Source organism: Spea bombifrons, chromosome 3, assembly GCF_027358695.1.
Source record: "Spea bombifrons isolate aSpeBom1 chromosome 3, aSpeBom1.2.pri, whole genome shotgun sequence".
In the NCBI taxonomy this organism is placed as follows: domain Eukaryota; kingdom Metazoa; phylum Chordata; class Amphibia; order Anura; family Pelobatidae; genus Spea; species Spea bombifrons.
This window is the reverse complement of record NC_071089.1, coordinates 24,622,379-24,642,675: the sequence shown is the minus strand read 5'-3', so window position 1 is coordinate 24,642,675 and position 20,297 is coordinate 24,622,379. Positions and strand designations below refer to the sequence as shown.

The 20,297-nt window shown below is 37.5% G+C and overlaps 1 protein-coding gene across 1 annotated transcript in view; it reads left to right on the top strand.

Moving 5' to 3' along the window:
* SYNDIG1 (synapse differentiation inducing 1) overlaps positions 1-5,040 on the top strand; it is an 83,831-nt gene extending 78,791 nt beyond the window's left edge. Inside the window, exon 4 of the mRNA XM_053459445.1 lies at positions 3,987-5,040. Within this exon, the coding sequence (XP_053315420.1) occupies positions 3,987-4,145 (159 nt within the window). The 3' untranslated portion in view covers positions 4,146-5,040. The remainder of the gene's footprint in view (positions 1-3,986) is intronic.
* Positions 5,041-20,297: the final 15,257 nt, after the last annotated feature.

The following is a 20,297-nucleotide window of genomic DNA, read 5'->3' as shown; positions in this document are numbered from 1 at the left end:
TATGTATAATTAATATACATGAAACTTTAAAAATTAGTCTTTTCCCTTAGTTCTTGCCATATAAATGTACAAGTATGATTCAAAAAGATAGTAAAACGAAATGTTAGATTACAGTTAAACAAGCATGCGAAATGTCGTATTTTAGTGTACAAATCTATAAAGCAGCTTCAGTGTTAAAAGGGTTAAGCATTCATTATACGTGCCAAATTCAGTACTGCATTCAGGTGCTGTTATCTGCAGTTAGCTTTTCACAATGCACCGTGAATCTGATAAGCTGAAATGAATATACTGTAGCTCTGAGTACATTCTCACCAATTAGTTTTAACAACATTAACATGAAATTGTCAGCAGCAGGCGTGGGCAGACTAGGTCAATTATAGGTAAGTATACCATTATATATATGTATACCGACTACTACAGAAAGTATATATTCCTATGTGTATGTATATCAGCCTTATTCCTATGTATAATTTTATAAATTGACTATTTATGATATCTTTACTATCATTCCAGCAAAAAGATCTAAAATATTACGCTGTATGTTTCTTAACAAAACGGCTAGTGCAATGTATAGGAGACACCTTGAAAATCTTTAATGATAGGTGACCATTAAAATTTCGTAAATATCTACTTCATAGATCTTTTCAGCCAGCTCTTCTCCATGTTGGCATCGAGTGATAGTAACCTCTAATGCCAGGGTACCCTATACACAAAGAAACTGAAAATTATTATTCTCTATACCAATTTACATTCTGCATAGTCAACATCGGATATTTCTACTGTATCAGATTTCTACTATATCAGTGTTTATATACAAAACTATGATTTAAAGATATACATTTATTAATGTATCTTAATATTAATAAAGCTTTAGGTCTTTACTATACTGTACATTACTTATAGCTTTATATGATGCCATAATGTCTATAATGAGCACTATTTTGAAAGGTTTAACCTGCAGAAAACATTATTTCAAAGTTGGTTTCAACTTAAAGAGATAGTAACAATGTTTTTCTTAATTATGCATATCATTCTTTTCATCTTCTACTTGACTTGTAAGTAATCACATGTATACTCCACGACAGGGATGGATTGGAGGTTAAAATTGGCCATGGCATTTTTACGGCCTAGAGTCAATAATAATGGCCAGTCCAGGCCTGGAATATGGAATTAATTATGGGTTGGGAGTTCTCATAGGAATTCTGCACTCAGCTATAACAATTGCCGTTCAATGAAATCCACAAACTATCTCTGTCCTATAACCATACATAGGAACTATCCAAATTTTCTAAGCAAACTCTGTATACAGCAATGGATTACCAGATCTCTGTGGCAGCCCAGATGGTGAGAGCATGTAATCCAACTGTTCTGGGTCTGGCAGGACTGTATCAATTCAAGACCCATGTACCACCTTCCTTGGAAACTCTTCTGGTGTCCAGGTTTTCGATGTATACACTAGCACTTAGTAACCTTAACCTCCTACAGATACAACAATATCTAAAAACGTCTAATTTATGAAGATACTGTTTTAAAGCTTACTATACTGTTTCCATCTACTGTGATTGTATGTAAACAGCTTTTCTGATCCAAGAAACAACTTACGTGTTTGGACCCCAGCAGTTGGTTGAACTCAAAGCCAACATCGCACAGGGGGATCATTATTGACACAAATACAGACAGATCTTGGACGTCCAAGATGGAATTTCTGTATGAAAACAAGCATCTTTTTTAATTTCTTAGTATACAAACATATAGCGAAAGATGATATATAAATATATGTCTTCTTCTCTGGCTGCCAGGTAGAGAGTACATGGGTCTGTGTGAGCACATACATTTTTAATGAAAAAGGTTGCATTGACTTAAACGGGAGAACAAAGCCATGTGACTGTGCAAAATAATATTGTGATCAAGTGCACTCGTACTGCACAGTGACCATCATGAGTTAAAACCACAACTCTCCTGCAAAATCCTGTTGGTAAATAAGCTCTAGTATCTGTTTTTTTGTGTAAAACTAACCATACCATTTAGCTCAGTTCTGTTTCATACATGGTTTCGTTGTTACTGTTGCTATTCTCTTTCAATTTTTTTAGAACCCAGTAAAGCTTACTTTCATTATTTTTATTCTGTTTCATTTGGTATTATCTGACACTGGACTCGGTTACCTTTCCTAAACATAATTTGTTGTTGTTTCTGCTTATATTCTGATCACAAAATGCATCTAAAACTTCAATATGCAATTCTTAATATTAAAATCAATTGTGCTGTTGGCGGCCAGACATAATCTGCTGTGAAAAATGGAAACTGCGTGTGCAAAATAGAAGCAAGAGAATGCAAAGACATTATCTTGAGTCTACAGTCTGCCAAGTGTCCTTTCTCCTGAACACATTTGGCAGAAAACATTTAATATATACGGCTATAAAAATAAGAGCAAGCATTAAAATATTTTTAATAATCATTAAAATATTTTCTGATTATTACACTTTTTTATTCAGAATTTTATGTGACCTATTTGGAAACACAGTGGGGGTCACTATTATATTGGGAGGGGGCACTATTTTATTTTTTGCCCAGAGCCTTGAATCAGCGCCGGTTCTGTCTAAAATGTATTGCTCACTCCTGTGATGGTCAAAGGTTTACTTGTAGTGTAGTTCAGTATGGCCTCTAACTTACCCCTAGTTCTTTTTTCTATTCAAAGAAAATACTGCAGGTCACTCTTTTGCACTTTAGGAGGATTTTACGGTGACTCACAGTCATGTTTAACTCTTTTTCAGAACATTTACTTATTTTCCTACTAGAAGAACCAGTGGTGTGTTGCCTAGCAACATTTATATATATATATTTTGCTAAGGGCATGGCTGCGCAGTCACGCATAAACGTGCAGTGTGCAGTGAATGAAAGAATAACAATCTTTATAAAACTGGTAGAATCAGAGTAAATATGACACAGAAGATAAAATTGTGATCATTCCAGAAAAAAAAGTGATAGAGAAAACATTAGCAATATACTATATTTACTGCTAAGATTTGTAGTCCACTGTGAGGGGTTTATTACTTGCATCCACCTCATGGGTTATTTCTAAAGATGCTGCATTTTCAAAATCCTAATTGCAGGTCAGCTGTTTTATGTATGGGTGTATTTTTATGCCCATACCCCAGCTAACTTATTTCTCTGAATAATTTGAATGCCGTTAAATAACATACCACAATTTGTTCTTGAGTTAAAGGTAATACATATGCTCATGTTATAATACCCATCTTGTTTTTTTACAGATTTTTTTGTATAAATGCCTTTGATAAAAAAAATACATCTACAGGGATATAACAATTCTCTTATTCAGTGGTGTAATTCAATAAATATAATATATTGCGTGAAAATGTTTCCAACTTTTACCTCTCCATCCAATCACAAAATATAAGCCCGTAATGACCAGGGCTATTTTATCACAATACTATTTTATCACTAACCAGGGCAATTTTCATGTTCTAGTATGTTTCTGTTCAACATACTAATTTTCCGATCATCAAGGTCTCTACAGACCCTTGGACCCCCTGACACATCAAGTGGATGATGTCAAAGGCAGAAAATGCCTGAACTGTTTAGACATTTAAATCCAAATTGAATGTAATGGTGCCCAAGTAGAGCACTGTCACATTTAATCTGACAGCTAGGGCCCATCCTGTCATGACCAGGCTATCATTTCACAGCCTGATCTATGGTTCACCAGGAGGGATTTAGCCCTTCCAGTGCAAAAACCTTGAGACAGAGAGTATACTTCATTGGTCCTCATTTTTTATGGCAGATAATGGAGTCATTTTTATAGCAGATAATGGAGTAATTTTCCTTAATCATCACATTAAACATTTTTGCTGGCTTCTAGTTACCCCTTAATGGTTTCTATGCACATTTAAGAATAAGACCAGTTCAAAATTGTATTTATTGGCACAACTAATGTTTGTTTTCAATGTCCTTTTTTCTATTAATTTCAGACCAATAAAGCGGTGGCCAAAGGTGATTTCCATCAAGCCAGCTCGAGTTCTCGAAGAGCGCTCTTCCTAGCCGTATTGTCCATTACCATTGGAACAGGCATATACGTTGGAGTGGCAGTTGCCCTTATAGCTTACCTTTCAAAAAACAATCATCTATGATCCTCAAAGTGCATATGACTTTAAAAATACAGAGTCTTAATTTCTGCAAATTCTCCACACCTGGAAATTACATTTTTGGACACACAGATGTAAAGGACCATATCTTCAAAACCGCTGTACAGATCATGAAGTTCATAAGATTTCTGGATGTACATTTTTGACGTCCTCTGTTTTTGTTTTCTTTTTTTATTTACCTAATGAGTGTTCAAAAAAGGTGGTAAAGTGATTGAATGGACTTTTTTGGATAAAAAAAACAAGTGTAATAGGAATCTTTGTATCTTTGTTGGTTAGCATAATTTTGTCAGTAAACAACTGTTTATTACTGCTCACTGCATTGAATGCCAGCATTTTACCTTCTAAATCCTGAAAGAACTTATCAATACTCATGTAGTGGATTATATTATTCATTCCCACAAGGTAATAAAATCAACATCGCTGCAGGCATTGAGCAATCAAGCAAGGTTTCTTTGACTAAATTAGCATGAAGTAGCCTATCCTATAAGATCGTATCGGCTGCCTGTTGTCAGCACTTTATGGCATTCATTTACCTGTCCTAAGGAAAAGAAAAGGCACGTTTGAATACGAGGAGACATTTCAGTACTGCAGTACCGTTCTAATAAACTAGGTTTGGAACCGTTATACAAAGCTGCCAACTATTCATTAAGAAAATGATACAAGCATTGCGTAATTGATTCAAACAGAAGAAAATTAAATGATTACGGTGCTCTTAGCCATTAATGCTGTTGAGGAACTTTTTGGTGCATAATGGTTTCCTGCTGATTTACTTCTAATCATCCAAATGGATGCAAATGGTGTATGATAAAGTAGAATTTTTAAAGAAATATCTTTATTGAGCAAATCAAATTTACAAAAGTGAAACTCATAGCAGAACTATTCCGTTGGTTTTCAAGGTAACTGGTCCACATGTAGAATTTTAGAATTCTGCCACAGAATTTTTACATTTTACATAATTGCTTTTCTTGATAAGAAATTGTGATATTTTTTTTTTGGTGGAAAGGAAAATATTTACGTTGGTCAGAAGTTAGCATAAAAAAAGATGGATATGTTAAGTTGTATTAATGTTTTTATAGCGTTGATTATTTTTTTAAAAAAACACGTCTAGCATTCCTCTTACATTTCAAAACTACAAAGGAAGATGCCTTAGTTGTCTCGTGGGAGATGAAGATCCTCCATAACAACCATAAAACATCAGCATTATTCATAAAAAAAGTTGAGACCTGTTTTTTACATTTCCCAGGTAGGCATAAAGTTTTGTTTGCTTTCTCCCTGAATCACTACTGCAAGAATGCTATTTAATACCTCAGAGTACCCCAGATGTATACCTTCATTCTTCTTGTATCATACCTAGGAGCTCTCTAGGTTTTACTCAGAGTCTCCTAGCAAAGCCATGCTTCCCTGAGTAATTGGGTCAGTCTCTTCTTTCTCCGCTCAGGAAAGTTGTATTTACACTAACATACAGCAGCTGTAGAGGCGTTCTCTGTAGAATACTATAGAGTAAAAATAAGACTACCATCTTTGAGAAAGCACACATGAATAATAAAAGATGTTATGGTACATGTTTTTAGTTTTCACTTTTACAATTTGAGTACATAGGGAATGAGTTATGCTTTGCACTAAGCAAATAACACCTTGTTATATAAAATGCAGACCCTAGTGATAGTAAAAAAAAGTTCATCAAAAGCCATATGAACTATAGCACTATCCATTCAGTTTCTCTAACCCCATAGTTTGTAAAGTGAATTGTGGATTTGGGATTTATACTTCTTGTTCATCTAAGAAAGCAATCAAAAGAGCAAGCAACTTGTACCATTTATCATTTTTGTGCTAAAATAAAGGCAACACAGTTTTTGCTTAAACTATGCTTTCTGATTGAAACAAAACAATTGCAATTTATAATATATATATATACATATATATATATATATAATTATGCCTTAAAAAAGAAAAAAAACAGGTTCTATACTAGGTAGAGTTGATTTGGGGGGAAATAAAACAATTGAAATAACAAATGCTAGACCTGGTATATAAACAGCTGCCATGTATCATTCTACTCAAGCTTCCAGAGGTTTGAATATATTGTGCAACCAAGCAATTTAAATCCTTATCCACTGTGGTGTCTAATAGAGAGAAATTCACTCACTAGGTCTAACTAAAGGACATTTTTTATGGTAGGGCCATTACTTTCTGAGTTATATGATTTGCATAAACTGCTTTATCTCACACTCTGTTTTCAATTGAGACCACTGGGCCCCCATTTCACATTCGCATGGCAACTTCCCAGGGTAGACTACCAGAAGCTATCCCTCTTCTCAGAGAGCTGTTTCAAGGGTGGGCTAACCACGTGTAAGGGGGGAGTAGGTATGACCAAATGATGCCCCTCCATCTGGAGAAAGAAGAAGCTGACCCAGAGACCCATGTTAATCCTAGAGAGTTCTGAGATATGCATAATAGTCTCCCTGCTTTGACACCCCTTGGATATGTGCTTTGGGTATGCTCAAATGTTTTTTGGTAAAACAATCAGATAAAGTAATGTACATCATGTTATTTATTGTTTATTTTTATTTGTTCATTGTTAGTGGTCCTTCCAGCTAAAACATTACTGAACTTTTTTTTACTTGATTTTAGTATATATAAACTTTTCAGCAGATAAGGGATATAAAATGGAACTATATGTGAAATTGAAATATTACTACATTTTGTTAACCAAGATCTTGGGTAATTTACTATTCTACTTCATTTCACTCTTTTTTTTTTCAAAAAAGTTTGTTGATCCAAAATATCAATATACTGAGTGAGAAATTAGTAAACCAGAAAAGGGATGAGGTTTTTGTGCCAAAATGTACATCGATTAGGAACCTTGAAGTTGTGATGCGGAAGGCTTTTGGGTATTAGCATTAAACATTAATATGTATCTCATTTTTATATCTCATTTTTCCATTGAGGTTTACACAGTGCTCAACATTGTCAATGTGTGTATCTTGAATGTTTAATTCAAATTATAGTTAAATATAGCAAAACTTTGGATTTTGCTTTGGTTTTCGTAAAATTTGCAGTTTAACTTATAATTAAATAAATTGCTATGTGGGAAACCTTCAAAAACTGCATATGTATTAAATAACAAAGCACTTATTAATGAATAAATTTATCATCAAGCAAATTAAAACAGATTGTATATTACTATGTAAATACAAGCTCACCAATTTTGCAAACATCTTAGAATTTTCAATATACTTGTATACTTTTTAGATATATTTTGTTGCTACATTACTATTTCATGTGTTTCACGATCAGATTATTCATTTTCCTACCTACGACAGTACCAGGTCAAAATAGGGATACATTTTGATGGCGCCACAGACGAAACAAAAGGTCAGAAGCCAGAAAATAATTGCTACACTGCTAACAGGCACATATAAAATCGGGGCAAGTTGAAAGCTACATCAAGGCAGGCTTGGAGCTGCCAATGTATATAAAAGCCTCTTATGGCTAGTTTGGCAGGTGTGACGGGAACTGGGCAAGGAAGATATGGCCATAGGAAGACATCCCCAGTGCCTTATGGGTAAGTGAACAACCGTCAGTGTTTAGGGCCACTGGTTGAAATCCTAGGGTTGCTGACATTAATGATTGAGGGCAAGAATAAAATCAATTAAATACTGTAGGTTGATCGATCTCCCTGCTCCAGAATATGTTGATAATACCTATGGTTCTATTATACTGGGCCTGTCACTTACCTAAGTTCCTACCTTGCTTCAGTTTGTCTTGATTTGTATAAATATTACTCTTGATTAAATCACACCCTTCCTCATGATGGTAATTGGTCCTTCTATTTAAAACGAAGGGAGGAGTTGTTAAGAAATGTGAGCGATTCATTATCTAAATAGGAGTCATAACATTTGAAAGTAAATTTAATGAGACAAAAATCTCAAAGGGTGACACATGAAGTAAATGCATTTTGGCATTTAACATTTGGTTATTGGCTGATAACAGCTTTAAAAATGTATTTGCCTCCCTTCCCAATTTTCTTCTATTTTTGCATATTCGTCATAACTAGAAAACAGAAAATTGCTCCAGGGCCCCCAACAGCTGGTCTGTGCCATCATGTGCAGTGCGGCCCAGGTCAGAAGGGCCATTTCTAAACTATTTTGAACCGGTACAAAGAGACAGGAACTACCCCTGTAGTTACGCCAGTATTTGTCACACTTAAAAGTTTCAGATCATCAAACTAATCTTAATACTAGACAAAGATAACCCGAGTAAACTGCAGTTTTTAAATGATGCTTTCATGTATAGAAGGAAAAAAGCTTTCCAACCTTACCTGGTCCTGTGGCCTTAAAAAGGCAGTTCATGCTTTAAAATCCTATAGTGTGGATGAATTAAAACAATTCTGCCAAGAAGAGTAGGCCAAAATACCTCCACAACGATGTAAACAACTCATTACCAGTTATCACAAACGTTCGATTGCAGTTGTTGCCAAAGGTGGCACAACCAGCTATTAGGTTTAGCAATTACTTTTTCACATGAGTGATTTTGTTTTGATGAACGCTTTACCTTCAATAAATTAAATGCTGCATTTTAAAAGCTGCATTTTGTGTCTACTCGCGTTGCCTTATATTAAAATCAGTTTTATGATCTGAAAGCAAAAAAGAAAAAATCAGGAAGGGTCCAAATACTTTTTCCTGAACAAGAAGCAGTAAGGCAAAGTTCCTACAGAATCTCCTCCATTTAGGAATATTAGTCAACTTTAGAGCAGATGGTTGGGCCCAATGTCTCACTGAAATACCATCACCCACTACTGCTTTAGATGACCCGTGCGAAACATTCTCAATGTCTTTTATTTGCCCAGAAAACAATACAGTTTTGGGTTGGTTGAGAAGCTCTTTAGGAGTGAAGCCTTTGCTTCTACCAGAACAAACCTTGCACAGACAAACAGTGCAAACACCAGTATATAGTTTCACATATGAATGGAACCAGGGCTGGACTGGGAATTAAAACCAGCCCTGGAAATAATTGAATACCAGCCCTATATTTCATGGTGACATTTTGGGCACACTGCACATGTTGGGTTGTTTAAATATATTTAAAAAAAATATTTTTTTTCATTTAGAATAGGGACAAACCCTGCATTTTAAAGTATATGTGAAAAACACATTAATCAAAATCAAGATACATATGGAAACACATAGTTGCTTATATCTCGGTGACCCATGACATCATGTAATGGGCTGGGACCAACTGAGAGATCACTTGTATAGTTTGTATAATGTATATTAGTATATAAAAGTATATAGTATGTGTCAGTGCATGATGTTGGAGTGGCTATGTGTATGTATGTGTATGTTGTAAGTGTGTGTATATGCATGTATGTGTAAAGTATTAGTGGGTATGTGTATACACTACAGTATGTATGTATGTGTTGGTGTAGGGCTGCCCCTGACTATCATCATACCCCCAACATCCTAATTCATTCCAATGCCCAACCACACTCATTGTCCTCCCACCACCATGTTCAATTCAGCTGCAGGAGCAAAATCTCCCAGTATCTCAGCAGGCCAGTCTGGCCCTGAATGGTACGCTGCATGGGTCACACCTTTCAAGTCTACTACAGCAGGATCTGAGTCCTATGTCATACATTATTTGTTATGATACATATTTGACTATAGAGGTGCTTTTGTTTTATATGCCTTGTTAAGTCATGATTTTACTCTTGTTCAGTCTCCAGACTGTCACCTCATTTTGTTCCAGGAAGTCATGTTTTTTTGTATAAGGTAGGTAAGTAGGTGGAAGACCTGATCCAATGCTCTGGCTTAAAGTAAGATATCTCAGTAACATCCCTGAATGGCTTCAGGGTTGGCACCACCTGTCCCATTAATTCCCATTCCCCTCTACCCAATGGTCTAGACACCCCAATGCTCTGTTTTAAGGACATAGAGTGAAGAGCCCGCTGATGCACTAGGATCTACTCCATTATGTCCAGGATGGAATTCCAACATGTAATTACTTCCTGGCATAGACAGTGGTGGGGTAGACCCACCTGCAATCTAATAACACTCTTCAATCAGTTTCGACAGACTACACTGCTCCTCCTAAGGGAATAGCTGCCCTTCCTACCAGATGTAGTATATATGCCACGCAACATAAAGTTCCCATCTCTAACTGCTTGTACCATATTTGATGCCCTGTCAGTCCCAGCCAGTCCCAGTTTTACTGCTGTGCCTGCCTGTCGTCCAATACACTGCACCAGTATCTTCCTAAGAGCTGTCAAAATGTAAGCTAATGTGTTTTGATCATCCATAACCTCAGCATGGAGTACAAAAGATTTATAGCCCTCCTGCCCTCCTGGGTCAGTTCTATCCCTCCTGCAACCCATGTGCTTACATGTGGGCAGCTACCACTGTGTGGTCAGTGAAAGAAAGGCATGCTGTGCACTAGTGGCGTTCCATATGTCAGAGATGAAGTGGATGGTTCTCTGGGAATCAGGCAAGCGTGAGAACGCTGAGGCCTACCACTCCCTTTACTTTGGCTGATAAAGATTGCTACTAAAGTCTACTAAATAATATTAAAATGTATTCACCTTCACAAAAGGTAGAACAGTGCCCTCTTTTAAAATAATCTATTTTGTTCTTTTGCCCTTCTAATAACAAATACGTGTTCTTCATCACAAGCCTAGAGTCCAGCTTTACTCAACACAGGAAAAGCTGAGGACTGTTTTGTGTAGACCTGTACTATGTTTAACGGGAAAAGGCTAAATATTCATACATGAATACAGAAAAACTGTCACATTTTAGAGTATTCCTAATAATTTTTATACCTATATACATTACGCTCAGCACATTTTCTTCTCAGAATCAGCCTGTTCTTATCTTTGTCAGGGGCTGAATGGCTCACTAAGGGTACTATGAGTACTTTTTAATAAGTCTGTTATTTCTGTAATGAAAAGAAAGCTGATTGGGCACACCAACCTCATGTGGAGCTGACCAATCTGCTATCACGCAGCTTGGCAACAAGGTTTCGAGCAGTATATGCTGACATACTTTAATGCTATATACTACTAAGAGTGATTCAGAACCAAATACATGTGGCTGTAAGGTATATAAACATATAAAAAAAAGAAGCTCATAAACTTAAATAAATAAAACACTTGACACTAATATGGATGAAAACAGAATGTGGTATTTTATTTAGTTTACATTAAATTACAACAATAGCCTTATAACCAATTGATAAACAATCATTACAAAACTCTTGGCCCAAGCCACAGAGTACCACATTTAAATCAACCCAGGCCAACAGCACTAAAAGCCAGAAGGCCAACCATATATTTAACATTCACCCAGCTCACCCTCTTCTTATTTATCATAGAGCAACTTGCACTCCAATAAAGAAGCTTTACCAGGATACCATCACTTGGTCTCCTGCTTCCCATTATCTCCACCTCCTCTTTTGTTTTGTTCCATCTCCTAAATTCTTAAGATGGTGTACATTGTGGGGAGTCCTCAAATCACGAGTGGATGTGATATGCTGGGGTTCCCAACAGAGTTGTCTCTGTTGGTTCCAGGGTTACTATCCCTTTTAACCATATGAATGTATAGTTGACTGCCTATTGGTGTTATATTTTATGTATAACTTTTGCCCATCCTTGAGGTCTCACATCATGTTTGGGTCTATAGGTCCTAGATGCGCTTTCTCCATTGTTGCAATTTCCAATGGTACCTGAATTACAGTCTTCTTTGTTGCTGTTAATTTTATCTTTTTTGCTCAATCTTACTTTTTTTTCTACTTCGGTTACACGATTTTCCATTTTTTTTAAAGCTTCTATGCATGGAGGTTCACCTAGAACTGGTTCTGTTATTTCCTTTATATCATGAATCTTTTCCTAGCTTCTTCAGATCTTCTTTTTTATCATCAGTAAGATATTCTATAAGTGTAAAAGTACATTTATCTAGATTATTATATTAGCCTTTTGTAAAGACTGTGTCCTCGGCCTTGTATGCTGATCTTTTGTTCATTTTCAAACTTCTTGGGATGATTTGGTAAAATAGCACTCCAGACTCGCTGTCTCCCACCATTGTCTGGTTTCTTTTTCCAATAATGTTCCTAATTGGTATATCTTTTATGGGTTTCATCATACTTTGGAGAATTTATTACTAGTGTTGGCTGTTAATCATACAGTAGTTAACCAAAGAACCATAGTGCAAATATAGTAATTACTACATATTATGCATGTAATTTCTATATGTTATGTGTTAACTCTTTACTGAGCCAACTGTGCAATAACAAGACCTACCAAAAAAGCAATTACTGCAGTGGAAACTTTTTGGCCAATTTCTATATGGAAGATATTGCACTACAGTCCTGAAAGCCATATTTCAAATTAGGTTTCATGAGTTCAGTGGAATTTATCAGGTACAAATTGCAGACAGTCTGCCATTCACTAAAAAGATTGGTAGGGCAGCAGTCACGGAAAGGAAACAATTCATAGCTAATCCTCTGCAAAATGTGTTGAATAACAGACTCTAGTGTATTGTCCTATATGCACTGATGACACACTGTCACTGAATCTTTGATATATCGCAGAATAACTCACGCACAAATCCTAAAGGAAAACCACTGCTACAGAAATCCAATCTTGTCCCTTAACTTTTCCAAGTCATAAACACGCTAACAAGTAATCCCAGCAGAACTAGCAGTAAAAATACGCACATTAACATTTTCAGTTAAAAAAAAAATGTAAAAGTAAAAATATGAAGTAAAAATTGTAAAGTATTCTAAAAAAGACACCAAAAGATGAATAAATGTCCATTGTGAGTCAAAATTGTAGCCACACTTTTGCATATCAATTCACTGCAAATCTTGGACATGGATGGATGAGTGGCCAGATGGTACAACAAGATGTATGCCAATGCTTCTCCTCGTACTCTCCCTTCTATTGTAATCCTTGAACACATTTCAAAACTGACAAGAGAGCAGTAAGTGGGAGAGGAAAGGCTTGCTTTTGGGTTAGGTGCTGAATCATTGCTGGGATTTTCTGTTGGCTTTAATTATATTACAGGGCCAATAAGAAGTCTCTTATGACTAGCATACCTGGGGCTTCGTGAAGGGGCGGGACTAGCCATGTTTGAGGGTGGGGATAGCCATGTGAGGGGTATGGTTAGATGTTTGAGGCCCCAGAGAGCATTACATGGGGTAGAAGTGGGCATGGATAAATGCTGCTTCCCTGTCCTGGAAAAGAGGAGAGTGACTTGGAGACCTGAGGAAGCAGCGCTTCACTCAGAGACTCCAGGTCAAATTCAGAGAGTTCCCCAGCATGCGGACCAGATTGATTACAGAATAGTAGAATAACATACAAAACTTGAATCACCACAGTCTAGTAACAGAATAGATGTACAGTAATTATTCTCAACTTCTGCTTTTGTTCATGAATATGTTGAAAGACCTACTGCAGTGCTATGGATGTTTCATGCATTAAAGTAAATTAAGAGCACTACTGAGTGCACTTTATTGAATGGCTACAAAGAGTAGTGGAAGAATACATATAAATGCTTGGTCTTCCTGTTCTCTCTGGGAGGTTAGAAGGAGTAGTGTTTAGTGTAGTGTTAGAATCAGTGTATGTGTATAATGTTAGTAAGCGTGTATATATTCCATTTGTGTAAATGACCCATAAATGATTCAGACAAATTTTTCATTAGTTTTTTGGTCAATTTGTTTTCAGTCAACGAATTCTGTTTCCTGACCATTCATTACTAATGAAAAATCAGGGGGACTTTTTACATACAGAAACAAAATTTGTTGTCATTCACTCTCATTCTTTTTGTCATTCTCTTTCACTCTCTCATACTTTCATTCACTCTCTCATTCTCATTCACTCTCTCAGAATGTTTCCCTGTCTTCTCTGCCAACTGCTTCTGTGTCCCTGTCTCCTTGCTGCACAGCTCCCTTTTTTTTTGCTTCTTCGCTTCCTTTTTCCTTATCTTCTTGTTCCTCTGTCTTCTGTCTTCATCCACTTGGACTTGAACTTCCGGTAATTCCACAAGCTGGTGGAGGGCACAAGCATACTCTCTCCCTGATTGGAGGAATGCGCCTGGAGGCTCCCCCTTTATGCCCGAAGTAACCTCACAGTGAACTTCTTCGAAATGGCGGAGCTTCTTGGCACATGCTCTCCCCTGTCGGATAAATGGAGGAAGAGGGTATGTTGAAAGGCTCTGTCCTTTTGCCTAAAGTAACCTCACAGTGAACTTCCGCAAAAGGGTGCGACTCCTGGCTCCTAGGGGTCTCCTTTACACCAGTGTCTGTACTATGCAGGGTAACATAAATCATGTTATGTGACCCCGCTGGGTTATTCTATTACTGGGCACCTGGCTGTTGTGCAACCGCATGCAACCCTGGGGACAAGCAGGGGGGGGTAGTCTCCTTGCTGTCTCAGGGTGGCTGCCCTGGACTCACATGACACATTGTTCCACTGAAACTGTTTGATGTTGTTTCTAAAACACAGCTTAAATAATTGTAACAAATATAAGTCCTTTTGAGAACCCTTGCTTTTACAAATAATGTTCAGTACATAAAAGAAAATATGATATTTTGCTATTAGTCCTCATTAGAAACGGAAAGCTGTTTCTGTAAAATTCTATTTGAAAATATAATAATAAAAATATCACCAGGGTAGATATTTGCTGTGTTCTTTGCTGTGTTATTTGCCTGCGAGGTTCTGTAAAGCTGTAGATAAGATTATCAATTATTTCTGGTCTACTGTAAGCATGTCTAATAGCTAATAGCTAGCAATCATGAATAATAAACAAGAAAGTGAACTGAAATGCAGTTAGGCAAATATCAACGAACATTTGATGAATCATAATTTGATCTCAATGTCTATCCAATCAGAGATTTAAGGAGATTTATAACAAACAAAACAGTCCACCCCAGTGTCAGACATTGCCCACGGGTCTGTTCAAAATTCTTCAGCGCCAATCCGACTTGAACAAGCCCAATCGTGGGTAATAGTGTGGCCACTTACACAGTGTGCGAGCAGCTAGAAATGGAAGTCTCTTGGCAAGGTGAAGGTGTGTTAAGTGTGAGGAGTAAGTATGTTACAGTGTGTATGTGGTATGAGTTTGTGTATGTGTGCTCTAGTACGTATGCTGGTAACTTGAGAAGAGGTTACCCAGCTTTGACTGCTCTCTAGGCCAGAAGATGTTGGCCCTCCCATGGTGCAGATACATACTGCAGGTGCTATTTAAAAACATCTGTCTAAGAATAAACATTAAGATTTCACCACACCGTATGGCCATAAAATTACCGGTCAAAACACTCTAATTTTGGCCATTCCTAATTAACTCTCAACATCTATAGGGCACAGTGCAGAGGTAATGCTTCCAGTGCTAGATCGCATCACAGCCGCTATTAGCCACTTCAGTGATGACATTTAACCTGTTAGAACACTGCCCTGCGTGAAGGAAACTATTTCCATGACTCTGAGCATGATGCAGCTTCTGTGACACAAGCTTGTGAGGACCAAGTGACAATCCATGCTATGCTACTATGGAGCATGAGCATCTGAGTATTTAAAAATAATACATGAATAATAATAATTAAAAAATTAATTACTCAACTAGAAGGTGCTTCTAGACAAGTTGCTGTCAGTGAGACTTTGCAGCAGTTCAAAATCAGGATCTGAGGATCAGCAGGAGTGATCATTATGACACCCACAGGATGACCCCTTCTGCTCCCATCAGTGACAGCTATCAGAAAGAGAGGTAGGTTGTCTAGATCATACAAAAAACACACAATTATAAATAAAAAATAAATATTTTACTTATTTGCATGGTTATTATTTCATTTTAATTATATGGTTATTGATTATCTGATTACTGACAACTTAGGGCACTAAAACATGCAAAGACGTTGTAGTTGAGACTGGGTGGGCCTTTAACCAATACCAAAAAATAACATTTGATGCCACATTCTGTTTTCCGTCATTTTCTGCTTAAAGCTGCATCAGGTGTAAGCTGCGTATTAATTAAATTAACCTGGGATAGGGATTCTTTTTTGCCAATTCTCACTTGAAAAAATATTGATTACACAAGGAGAAAAATGAAATTTCCTTTACAGCTATAATTGCTACATTGTATTTGTGATACCTGTTTCCGCCTTTTTATGGGAACTATCTTGCTTTCAGAATCATTTCTATTCTGCGTCTCCACCACAAACAAATTATTTTTAAGCTTTTCAAACAAGATCAATTGATCAATCAATCGCATCCATGCATTTGACTACTGGATCCATACTTATTGAAACCAACAGGGTCATCACCAGCATTTTCTGAATGCCAACCCCTGTGACTTATAGACAAGGCATGGGTTGACTGTGTATCATGAAAGTTGTAATTCATGTAGTCTGTTAGCTTTCACTCATGTTTATGTAACAACATGGGCATGAGGCTAACACATTGCTCTACATTCCTCATATCTGTAAAATAGCTTCTATCAGGGACATAATTAATCTAAACTATTCTGACATAGTTTAGGAGCCTTTCTGGTGACAGCATGGACTCTGTTGGCAGAAACCAGCATTGCTGGCTTCTTGTTGACAGATCATGTGTAATGGTACACCTTTATAACAGGAATGCCCAATCGCTCATTCAGGAAATCCCTTCCAGTAAGTGTCTCCCTCGTCTAAGAAATGGAAAATCACTGGCATCCATACGAGAGATCTTCACTATTCATATTGTTGTGAGAACAGTGCAAACAGAAACAGAAAGAGATCTATTTTTTTTAAATGCCCTAGCATTACAAGTAAAAAAATAAAATTAATAATATATATATATACACACATAGGGTAGCTGAGTTATAGTATCTCACAAAAGTGAGTACACCACTCACATATTTGTAAATATTTTATTATATATTTTCATGTGAAAAGACTGAAGAAATGACACTCTGCTATAATGTAAAGTAGTGAGTGTACAGCCTGTATAACAGTGTAAATTTGCTGTTCTCCTCAAAATAACTCAACACACAGCCATTAATGTCTAAAGCTTGGCAACAAAAGTGAGTACACCCCTAAGTGTAAATATCCAAATTAGGCCCAATTAGCCATTTCCCCTCCCCGGTGTCATGTGACTTGTTAGTGTTACAAGGTCTCAGGTGTGAATGGGGAGAAGGTGTGTTAAATTTGGTGCTATCGCTGTCACACTTTCTCATACTGGTCACTGGAAGTTCAACATGGCACCTCATGGTGAAGAATTCTCTGAGGATCTGAAAAAAAAATGTTGCTCTACATAAAGATGGCCTAGGCTATAAGAAGGTTGCCAAGACCCTGAAACTGAGCTGCAGCACGGTGGGCAAGACCATACAGCGGTTTCACAGGACAGGTTCCACTCAGATCATCTTCTGTCTCTGTAAGTCAAATTGTTATGTTACATGCTACTTGTTTTGTCCTGTCCACCCATTGTACAGTGCTACGGAATTTGATGGCGCTATATAAAACAATAAATAATAATAATTAACAGGCCTCGCCATGGTTGACCAAAGAAGTTGAGTGCACGTGCTCAGCGTCATATCCAGAGGTTGTCTTTGGGAAAGAGATATATGAGTGCTGCCAGAATTGCTGCAGAGTGTGAGGGGGTGTGGGGTCAGCCTGTCAGTGCTCAGACCATACACCGCACACTGCATCAAATTGGTCTGCATGGCTGTCGTCCCAGAAGGAAGCCTCTTCTAAAGATGATGACCAAGAAAGCCCCGAATACAGTTTTCTGAAGACAAGCAGACTAATGACATGGATTACTGGAACCATGTCCTGTGGTCCGATGAGACCAAGATAAACTTATTTGGTTCAGATGGTGTCAAGCGTGTCTGGAGGCAACCAGGTGGGGAGTACAAAGACAAGTGTGTCTTGCCTACAGTCAAGCATGGTGGTGGGAGTGTCATGGTCTGGGACTGCATGAGTGCTGCCGGCACTGGGGAGCTACAGTTTTTTGAGGGAACCATGAATGCCAACATGTACTGTGAGATACAGAAGCAGAGCATAATCCCCTCCCTTCAGAGACTGGGCCGCAGGGCAGTATACCAACATGTCTCCAGACCTAATCCCTATTGAGCATCTGTGGGGCATCCTCAAACGGAAGGTGGGGGAGCGCAAGGTCTCTAACATCCCCCAGCTCCGTGATGTCGTCATAGAGGAGTGGAAGAGGACTCAAGTGGCAACCTGTGAAGCTCTGGTGAACTCCATGCCCAACAGGGTTGAGGTAAAACTTCCCTACATCAAATCCCTTCGGCCAGTAATTTTAAATAGTATTACTATATGGTAATATGTATGGGATGGATGGGGCCCTCTAGAACATAAAACCTATGTATGTGGGGTATTATTGTAATCACTGGGTATTGCTGAACATAACTTGAGTCATTGTTCAGAAGTGGCACCTACTGTGTAGAACAATTTCCAAGCAAACTTGCAAAATAATCTTTTCTTTTTTGTTACTATAGTTTCTCTACATACTGTACAAGCACTCATACTTTTTGTCTGCTTCTAAGGTTTCAAAGGAAAGCCCTTTCTTGACCTGAATAAAGGATATCCAATTTGTGTTTCATATATAAAACATGGAAAAGGTAATCCTGATTAAAGCAATATATGGTAAAAATGGCAAAAATATTGTATTTCGGTTACCAAAAACCATCTGTACTCAAGAGGTTAACAGGTCCTGATGCCAGCTGCTGGCTTTTAACTGCTAGGGCCTCTTAATCCAGTCTTGATTATAAATATACAATTTTATTTTCAAACCTGTGAATCAACAATTCCACAATAAACACAATATTACAAGGCTTCAAAAACAGACACTGACAATGCTGTTACATAAGGAAAACAGACAACATAATAGCTATAGCTCTAAATGACATTGTGTCCATTCATTATAATGATGTAGCACATCAAAAACAGAATTAATCTTGTTTTTTAAATCACAGAGTAGAACATAATGTCCATTCATTCACAGACATAGCTTTGTCATTTATACAAAAAAGCAATAGAGAAACAGAATACCTCATTCTGAAGCCAAATGACTTAACTATGAGAAATTGTAAGATATGTCTACACTTTCTCCTCTGATTTATACACAAAAAACATTATAAAACAGTCCCTCTGAGGAACTAAAGAATGAATTGAAACAATTCTCTAAAGTCTAAGCAATTTAGTCCAAATTTCTCTGAGGCAAAAATTGTTTCTCCTTTCCAATTACATTGCTAATTTCATGGGGTCATCTTAGAGTTCTATTACAAGGATGATGATATCCAGAAATGAACAACAATGATAAAATATAATACTGGACAGTTGAAGAGATTATTTACATAACTAGCAAATATACAGAGATGTTTAGCTGACCTTTTTAAAGTGGGAGCCAAAAAGCAACAAGTTGCCAGGAATGTGAAAAGACTTGCGTCTCTCTTCTACCATAATACTCTTCTTCACATGTATTTAGGATTTCACCCATGCTGTAACTATTCTGTAAGCCTGCTCTGGTGCTTTCCCCCAAGGGCTTTTTTGTGTCGGCAGGGGCCGTGATTTCAAGGGAGAAAGGCATTTGGCCTTTCTGCTGAAGTAGACTAGAGGACAGCGATGATGCCATGCACCAACCCCAATGTGGTGCAATGAAAGGGTCCAGGGATCAAGTGGTGGACAGGTGAGCTCACTCTCAGCTCCAGTTGTGCAGGAATCTCAGGGGGCTCCCAGGGCTCAGTTTCTTGGGCTCCTGCAGCTGCTACAGATTCAGAGGTGGAGACTGATGCTGTCTGGCAAGCCGATGTAACAAGGGGGATCTTTACGTCTGCTTTGAAGCCCCATTCGGCACCCACTTAAAACAGGAGGTGAAGGAAACTATTTGGAAAAGTTTAATTTTGATAGGCTGACCAAGGGGTTTAGTAAAAAGCAGGATAAGGAAAAGAGGAGATATCGCCTTATCCCTCATATGTTTATAAACTTTTGCCATCCTTGCTAGTGTCATTGGTCAGAAGTGCTGGAGCATTTTTAGAACAATGTTTATTTGGTTTGTAGTTGTCACAGAGGAGACTCTGGTGCAGGATAGGACACTGTGTCCACACAATGGTCTCAGATTGAGCCTTTTGAGTTCGAGCGGCCGTGGGACTTTCT